This window comes from Coregonus clupeaformis, chromosome 9 (assembly GCF_020615455.1).
Source record: "Coregonus clupeaformis isolate EN_2021a chromosome 9, ASM2061545v1, whole genome shotgun sequence".
Classification (NCBI taxonomy): Eukaryota; Metazoa; Chordata; class Actinopteri; order Salmoniformes; family Salmonidae; genus Coregonus; species Coregonus clupeaformis.
In genome coordinates, this window is record NC_059200.1 from 7,510,531 (window position 1) to 7,520,068 (window position 9,538).

The 9,538-nt window shown below is 44.4% G+C and overlaps 1 protein-coding gene across 1 annotated transcript; it reads right to left on the minus strand.

Moving 5' to 3' along the window:
- Nucleotides 1-362: 362 nt before the first annotated feature.
- Nucleotides 363-8,660, minus strand: LOC121574174 (FH2 domain-containing protein 1-like). Its single transcript, XM_045222745.1, has 14 exons — nucleotides 8,642-8,660; nucleotides 8,111-8,250; nucleotides 7,783-8,019; nucleotides 7,551-7,612; nucleotides 7,266-7,368; nucleotides 7,067-7,152; nucleotides 6,845-6,945; nucleotides 6,636-6,706; nucleotides 6,398-6,505; nucleotides 2,556-2,651; nucleotides 2,208-2,318; nucleotides 1,881-2,020; nucleotides 1,016-1,658; nucleotides 363-524 (listed from the first exon to the last, which is right to left on the minus strand). Exons 1-14 carry the CDS (start codon nucleotides 8,658-8,660, stop codon nucleotides 363-365), a joined length of 2,079 nt encoding a protein of 692 aa, XP_045078680.1.
- Nucleotides 8,661-9,538: the final 878 nt, after the last annotated feature.

Sequence of the window (9,538 nt, forward strand, 5' to 3'; positions counted from 1 at the left end):
CAATATTTATCACACTTTCAGTAGTAAATCATTATAAAAATAGATGCCTTATTATCATAGATTATCTATTAAATTAGCTGAATAAATAACAGCATACAGATACTGATGAGCAAACATTTCCAATTCCTACATGAACTTGAATAATACGTCCAGCATACTGATAGAATATTCTACTTTCAAACTCTCACCACAGTTCTCACCTCAGTTCAACATAATTGAGGGTAGCCTACTCAGCTAAAGCCAAGGAAGTGTGATATTACAAATAAATGTACTATTCTTGAATCCCCATTGGAATCTGTTCATATTAGATCTGAGGGTTTTTATGTATGTCTGGGTCACATACTGAGTGGGTGTGGGTGGCCTCACTTCCACATGGATAGGGGAGTTGGGAGCTTCGACCTGGGGCCAGGCAGCTTTGTAACTTGGGTCTTTGGTACTGTGGACTGGCTGCTCCTGTCCTTATTCACAGCCGCAGCAGCAATGACAGCACAGCATATGGCCTTGGCACTAGTGGTCACAGAGCTCTGAAGGGCACAGCGGGGCAGAGAGGTATGACAGTCAGGGTGCAGGGGCAGCTGCTTGGACACACACAGAGCTGACACTGGCTCCACTGACTTCCTTCTCCCTCCACTTTAGCTTAGTTTTTATCTGCTTCTTCTCCTCTGCCTTTTCCCTCTCATTATCATTTGCCAACTTCCTCTCCGTGGCCTTCTCTTTCTCCTTGACCTTCTACCTCTCTTTCCCTCTTTTCTTCTCTTCCTTATGCTTTACTTTCTCTCTTTCCCTCTCCCCTCTCACTCCCTCCCACTCCTTCTCTCTCTCCCTCGATATCTCCCTCTTCTTTTCTCTCTCTCGATCTCCATCTCCATCTCTCTTTCCTCCTCCTTTATCTTCTCCTTCTCTCTCTCCTTCTCCTTTGGTTTGTCTTTTTCTAGTAGTCGACGAAGAAGATTCTTTTTTTTGTCTGCTCATTCAGATAAATAATTTTCTCCCTAACAATCCCTTCCTGTCTGACCTCAGTATGATCTCTGAAGGTGGATGGAGTTGGGGAACGCATTGAGTTCCTGAGAGGGAGAAGTGAGGACCATGTGGAGGCTGCTTCTGACCTGCCCTGCATTTTTGGGATGGCAGAGGCTGTGGAAGTGGGGATGGCAGAGGCAGTAGAGGAAAGGGTGTAAGTGGGGCTGGCAGAGGGTCTGGAAGCCCTGCTCCTGGGCAGAGTTTTTCTCTGCAGCCTAGAAGCTGGTGTGCACACCTTTTTGTCTCGCACATTATCCCCCTGGACCTGGGGTGCTGCCACTCTGTGGACCTGGGGTGATGCCGCTCTGTCCTGCTCCTGCTTGTCCCTCAACCGTAAGCAGCAGTGGGATCCTTTCGTTGGCTCCTTCTGGGGCTGTGTTGGGGTCAGGTTCTTATAGGAGTGTAGGCCAGTCACAAGAGTGTGACACACTACTGTGTCTCCCATGAATGGATACAGACGCTCCCATTCCCCAGGCTTCTGTGACTGTCCCATGGTGGTGGGTTGGGCAGAGGCTGTGTCATGCTGTTTCTCTGGGGCAGGCACTTCTGGTAGACTGCCCTGCAGATGGGCACTCTCCAGAGGCGACTGTGGGCTGTCCACCGGAGGGGTGGTCTCCTGGGCAGGCTGGGCTGGCATACTGTTGGTGGGGTCAGAGGGGGGAGCAGCCACACTCTGCTGAGGCTTTGTCTGGGGTGGTGGTGGTGAATGGGCAGGGGTTGGTGGTGGTGCGTCACATGATTATGTAGTATCATCATCATTGATGTTCTCCAGTAAGCTGTGTAATGTTGTACTCATGGCGCGTAGTCGGCTGTCTGGGCTTCGCACATTGAGGCGGCTCTACCAGGTATGGAAGTGGCACCTCTCCAGGGTTCTCTCCAGGTCTTCCTCCAGTGATGAATAGGTGGCTATGGAGTGACGTCTCACTGTCCTGTCCCGGTCCCTCTCCATCCTCTCCCTCTCTGCTCGCTTCTGTTCCTGAAGCTCCCTCTTTGCATTCTCCTGAAACACAAATCAGAAGAGTAATCAAATTAGAATTAACTGAATCATTTAGGGTAAATAAAAGTACATTGATGGAAGTCTTGCCAACCAGCACACATGCATTATTGTAGCAAAATAACATTCATTCATATCAATGGGAGAAGTGAAAATATGGTTGAACTCAAACAGATGCTGCTCAGGTGCTGACTTCTACAGCTTTCTGAAAGCGAACGTTGAAGGAGTAAAAGATGCTGCAGGCCTCCTCCAGCTTGAACGTGACATCGTCCTCACAGAAGAAGTCTACCAGGTCCTGTTGGGCCTGCAGTAGAGCTTCCACCTCCACCTCTCACCTCATCCAGCCTCCCCTCAGTGCTCTAACAACAGGCCACAACAAAAGTCTTGCAAACTACCTTTCACAACTTACGATTGTTAGTCCAGATTCCAATCAATTTACTCGCAAATTACTTGCAATATAAGGTCATTTCTGAAACATTTAAGTGGCAGTCTTGTGGTCTTATTTTGAGATATTATTAATTATTTTAGAGGAAGCACTTACCCGGAGGAAGGATTTGATTTGCTGTTGGAGAGCAAGTTCAGTCTGAATTCTCATCTCTAGTGCAGTTAGTCTGCTGTGCAGCTGAGACAGATCCCCCTGCACCACATCCACAAACAGTCTAATGGATGAGAGAGAACAGCAAGAGGTGAGATTAGTCCGTAAAGGGACCTAACATTGTTATTAACAATGGACTGAATTAGTGAATTAAAGAATGAGTGAATTAATGGATGAATTAATGACTCAATCAACCAACCAACCAACATGCAAAAACAGTGCTACAGTCGTGGCCAGAAATATTGGCACCCTTGCACTTTTTTCAAATAATGCACAATTTCTTCCAGAAAACTGTTGAAATATAAACATATTTTGGTATCCACGTATGTCTTTGGTTTGCAGTTGAACAAAACAAAAAAATCTGAATAATTTACTAAATGTTAGCTTATTCCACAAGGAAATCCTAAAATGGCCCCAACAATATTATTGGCACCTTCTAGAAGTAGTTAGAAGCAAGTGATTCTCCTTTACTTTGGAAATGAACTCATCTGTGGTGAGTTGTAGGTGCCTGCAATATAAAAATCACTAATTCAACCAGTTTGAACAGAGAAAAGGACTCATTCTTCTGTTTTGTGTCACTGTGTGTACCGCAATGAGCATTGAGAAAAGAAAGAAAACCAGAGAATTATCTGAGGAGGTCAGATTGTAGCAAAGCATGGACAATCACAAGGCTACAAGTCCATCTCCAGAGACCTTGATGTTCCTGTTCCCACCGTACGTAATGTAATCAAGAAGTTTAAGGTCCATACCACTGTAGCCAACCTCCCTGGACATGGCGGCAAGAGAAAACTTGATGGAAGATTGCAGCAAAGGATTGTTTGAATGGTGAAGAAAGCACTTCGATTAACTGCTACACAGATTCAAGCTGACCTTCAGACACAAGGTACGACATTCATTGAGTTGGCACCATCCGTCGCCAACTCAATGAAAGGGGGTTATATGTAAGGAGGACCCCACTGCTGAGAGAGAGACTTAAGAAAGCCTGACTGCAATTTGCCAAAACACACCTGAACATGCCAAAATCCTTCTGGGAGAATGTCCTGTGGACAGATGAGATCAAATTAGAGCTTTTTGGTAAAGCACACCATCTCTATGTTTGCAGAAAACTAAATTAAGCCTTCAAAAGAAAAGAACACCTTCCCTACAGTCAAATATGGAGGAGGTTCAGTTGTGTTTTTTAGGGTTGTTTTGCTGCCTCTGGCACTAGGTGCCTTGAACGTGTGCATGGCATCATGAAATCAGGAGAATACCAAGGCATTTTGGAGTGCAATGTCAGACACAGTGTCAGAAAGCTGGGTCTCCGTCAAAGGTCATGGGTCTTCCAGCAGGACAATGACCCCAAACACACTTCAAAAAGCACCCAGGACAAAATGCTGGACTCTTCTGAAGTGGCCAACAATGAGTCCAGATCTAAATCCCATTGAAAACTTGTGGAGAGATATGAAAACAGCAGTTGTGAGAAGGCACCCTTAAAATCTGGGAGAACTGGAGCAGTTTGCACAAGAGGAGTGGGCCAAACTGCCAGTACAGAAGTGCAGGAAGCTCATCGATGGCTATAGGAAGCGCTTGATTGCAGTTATTTTGACCAAAGGCTATGCTACCAAATATTAAGTCTAGGGTGTCAATAATTTTGTCAATGTCATTTGTTTATTTTCTGATTTAAATGGATATATTAAGTTCTGAATCAAAAACAAAGGTTCTGTAATATTAACAGTGAAATAAAGAATTGTGGAGACCAAATACTTTGGTCAATTTCAACTTATTTTTAGGGAAAATTGCACAGCTATTTTCAGGTCTCTCCAGAGATGTTTGTTCGGGTTCAAGTCCAGGCTCTGGCTGGGCCACTCAAGGACATTCAGAGACTTGTCCCAAAGCCACTCCTGCATTGTCTTGGCTGTGTGCTTAGGGTCGATGTCCTGTTGGAAGGTGAGCGCTCTGGAGCAGATTTTTATCAAGGATCTCTCGGTACTTTGCTCCGTTCATCTTTTCCTTGATCCTGACTAGTCTCCCAGTCCCTGCCGCTGAAAAACATCCCCACATATGATGCTGCCACCACCATGCCAGATGTCCTCCAGACGTGACGCTTAGCATTCAGGTCAAAGAGTTCAATCTTAGTTTCATCAGACCAGAGAATCTTGTTTCTCATGGTCTGAGAGTCCTTTAGGTGCCTTTTGGCAAACTGCAAGCGGGCAGTCATGTGCCTTTTACTGAGGAGTGGCTTCCGTCTGGCCACTCTACCATAAAGGCCTGATTGGTGGAGTGCTGCAGAGATGGTTGTCCTTCTGGAAGGTTCTCCCATCTCCAAAGAGGAACTCTGGAGCTCTGTTAGAGTGACCATCGGGTTCTTGGTCACTTCCCTGACCAAGGCCCTTCTCCCCCGACTTCTTCCATTTAAGAATGATGGAGGCCACTGTGTTCTTGGGGAGCTTCAGTGCTGCCGAAATGTTTGGTACCCTTCCCTAGATCTGTGCCTTGACACAATCCTGTCTCGGAGCTCTACGGACAATTCCTTCGACCTTAATGGCTTGGTTTTTGCTCTGTCATGCACTGTCGACTGTAGGACCTTATATAGACAGGTGTGTGCCTTTCCAAATCATGTCCAATCAATTTAATTTACCACATGTAGACTCCAATCAAGAGGTAGAAACATTTCAAGGATGATCAATGGAAACAGGATGCTCAATTTCGAGTCTCATAGCAAAGGGTCTGAACACATATGTAAATAAGGTTTTTCTGTTTAACATTTTTAATACATTTGCAAAAATGTTTTTTTAAACTGTTTTCGCTTCGTCATTATGGGATATTGTGTGTAGATTGATGAGGACATTTTTTAATTTAATCAATTTTAGAATAAGGCTGTAACGTAACAAAATGTGGAAAAAGGGAAGGGGTCTGAATACTTTCCGAATGCTCTGTATATGACCATTTTATAAATGGTAAAATTGTGAGTGATAGGATTGCATTTTGGAACCCAGCTCCCCAAGATGAATGGTTTTGACCATGCTTTGATTGGTGCAGCTAGAAATCACAAGTATCTATCCTATAATGAAGGCACCCGTGAAAGAAAACTCCACAAACTTGTTTATCTATTTTGTGCTGTTGTTACATGTGTGTTGGTGTTTCGTTTTGTGTCCAATGCGCTCAGGATGTTGTTACATACAGTATAATTTGCGGTCTGCATCATGAGAAAAGTCATTGTAGCCTATCATTTCACTTCCTCTAGCTGTGAGAACCATGGCATGAGCACTGGCTGACGTGGCATTGCTGTAGCGTAGCCTACCAGAAGCATACCAAAGGTTGCACCGTGTCCATTACAATGTAGAATCTAGTCCAAACTGTTCAATAGTTAGAATATCCATATTACCGGAGCCTCATCTTATTTTTTCTATTTCTATGGTGGATTCGCGGCCGCAATTTATGGAACATGACAAAACTTTGGAGATAACAATTGATGGCAAAGTAAAATATACTGGTTTTCCCTATCCATCTGTGGCGAAGTTTTCCATAAATACTTATGACAAATCCAGCTCCAGAACCAGCCATTCAGTAGACTAGCCAGCTGGCTAATCTTTTGAATACAGTGTAGCAACAACATAGAACATTAGCTATTTAGATAAGGTTAGCATGCTAGCTAGCTACACTGACAGCTGTCAGTACCCTATTTGTTGTTATTTATCCACTCCCTAGCGGCTGGGGGCCCTAACCGACTGCTTATGTCGTATATCCCTGAAAGGAGTGTTGGAGAATCCTTTTAACATCTATTTGTGAAGTATTTAGCAAATTTTTACCATGGCCACATAATGCAGCAGGTTCATGTCTGGTTTGTTGGCTTTGGTGTCAGCGAGTTTGAGTAGAGAGGCGATGCGGAACCCAGCAGCATTGCCTGTGTAACCTCCCTGTTGGTCAGAAGGTATGACAAGATCAGATCATTCCCTCCCACTCCCACTCATTCATACTCATGCACTCAACACATTGGTCAATGTTTGGCTGCATTGGCTGTCTAGGTGCCAGATGACTGCTACTCACGGCATTCATGTAGTTTCCTGCCCTCAGGACCAGCCGTAGGATGGAGTGCAACTCTGGGCAGCTCAAAAGCTCTAAGAAAGAGAGAGAGAGAGTCATTTACAGTATGTCACTAAGATCAAAACAACATGGAAGTCAAATAAATCTTACAAGAAAGTTCAGTGATCTAAGACAAACGATTTCAATCACTCTGGCTCATGCTGTCTCCTCACCTGTGGCTGCAGACACCATGCAGCAAGCTGAAACACACAGTGAAGATAAGGCTGGGTCAAACTCCTGCTGCAGGATCATGGTGTCCAGACACAAGCGATAACTGACAAGAGAAAAATAACAGGATGCAAAAGACAGGAAGATAAATTAGGTAAAGGATTCAATAGCTTTTTCTTTTGGTAGGAGTAGGATGATGACCAACCACCAAAAATATGTTTAATCACCTGGGCACCTCCACTAGTAGGAGCATGAAGAGGTCAGTGTCTTCAAAATGGCTATGCTCACCCGGGAACGCCCTGAGACGTCTCTCCTACAGAACAGGAAACATGAGTCAGTACACTGTAGGACAGAAAAAACATGTAGACATAAAGACCACTAAATACAGACAGATGATATGGAGAGACAGACAGAACTCCACAGTACCTCCTCAGTCTCAGGCAGCAATTTGCACAGTTCACTGAGCATGTCACTCCCATAATGCTGCCCAGCCCCCTGTCTGATGTCCTCCACTGTCTCCCTCACTGCACTGTGAAGACATGAGACAACAGCCATGAGTTATAATGAGTTATAATATAGGTCATACCTCTGTCTCTAATGCTTGTTTGGCCAGGGACATGTTACATGGCAGGGATTACATAAAAAATGTCTCTGATAGTGACATTATTTTGCAAACCTGATGAAAGTGGGTTTAAAATATATGTCTCCCACCTCTTGAATTGCTGGAGGAAAATCCCTACGTTCATACTGTGCTTCCCGCCCAGAAGTGATGCCTACAGATTCAGACGGAAACAGAGAATAACAGTCAGAACAACAATTAACATACAGCCACATCCCAATCATTCTCTAAGGATAGCACCACACCTGGAATACACTTTTCATCACAATTAAGACTGATAGATATTATGCCTATACCTGTCCATATGGAAACCAGCCTGCTGACCTTTTCAGGTACATTGCGTGGAGGGGAGCCAATGGGTCTGAGACCATGCCGTAAATTGACGTCCCTCTTGGGGGGAGAGCTCTTCTGTTGTCCAAATAGCTCATCCAACGAGCTCAGGTCTACGTGGAACTCATCTGGACTGGTCCAGACACTATGACGGCCCTCTACCTTCTCCTTCAGAATGAGATCCCAGTTCAGATTGCGTAACTTGGACCGTTGCTGGACATCACGACTGGTCTAAAGGCCACAGGGCAGTGGAGGAGGTGGGTGTGGTGGGGAGATGGGAGGGGGAGGTGGGGGAGACATAGGTGGGGAAGGTGGAGGAGACATAGGTGGGGGTGTTGGGGGAGACATGGGTGGGGGAGGTGGAGGAGACATTGGTGGGGGTGTTGGGGGAGACATGGGTGGGGAAGGTGGAGGGGACATAGATGGGGGTGGGGGGGATGTAGGAGGAGAGAGTGATGACAGCTCAGACAGAGGATCCATGTAGGTCAATTCACTTCTATTCACAAGATTTGGGCAGTGGAGCTTCATTGAAGGGCCAGAGATCTGTACCGAAGTTGGAACAAGAATGTACTTAGTGGAGATGTGGTTGTTACCAGTCCAACTGTCTATAAAATTGAGAAAAGAGTTACAGAGAAAAAGAAGAGTAGACTACATCATATTTACAACAATCCAACTCTCCAACTAGCTACCTCAATAAATCTGTAAAAGTGTAGAGACAATAAACATATAAAAGCTTAAATATCTCCTTGAAATTACTAAATGTGTAATTGACACAATTTGCTGGATTAAGATAATTGTAGGCAACATAACAGTCCCATCTTTCAACATTTCCCTCTTGCAAGCACCTTCTCACCACAGTGGAACACTATCATTAGAAATACATTAGTGTCCCACTGTCACGAATTCAGCCGAGACTGCCCCTCCTCCTTGCTCGGGCAGGCTTTGGCGTTCGTCGTCACCGGAGTACTACCGATCCATGTTTCTATGTTCTACTTGTTTTGTCTGTATTGGTCTCACCTGTTTCCCATCATGTTTTATTGTCTTCCCTATTTAACCCTCTGGCTCACACTGTGTGTTGTGCGTGTTTGTCCATGTTTTGGTTGTCGTATGTGAGCGGGTTTGTTCCTCCCTGCGTGAAGGTATGTTGATTGAGATACCTAGGAGTAAAGTACGTTTTTCGATCAGCTCTGTGTCCTGCGCCTGACTTCGTCCTACCGCATTACACTGACGCCTTGACAGAAACACGCACTAAATATGGAGTCATATAATATGCCATTTAGCAGACTAAATTTATCTAAAGCGACTTACAGTCATGTGTGCATAATTTTTTTTTACGTATGTGTGGTCCCGGGAATCGAACCCACTACCCTGGCGTTACAAGCGCCATGCTCTACCAATTGAGCTACAGAGGACCCATTTTCATAAAAGCTGTTTACATGAATGGTTATTATATTTCAAAGCAATAATAATAAATATTCATTTTAACACCAAAAGCTAGATTGTTGAATTATAATCCTTATCATTCTAGAGGAAGGTTTCATAGTATGGCAGTTTATCATGATTTTCAATGGGTCACCTCAACTAAGAAACCTGACCACACACACTACAATGATGTTACACTAACCAAAACAATTTTTGTCATGCAAAGAACACATTTAGCAACAACCCAATAACATGTGTTGTGATTAGGTTTCAAAATTACCATAGTACAGTAGCCTACCCTCAAACACAAAATGTCCTACTACATCTG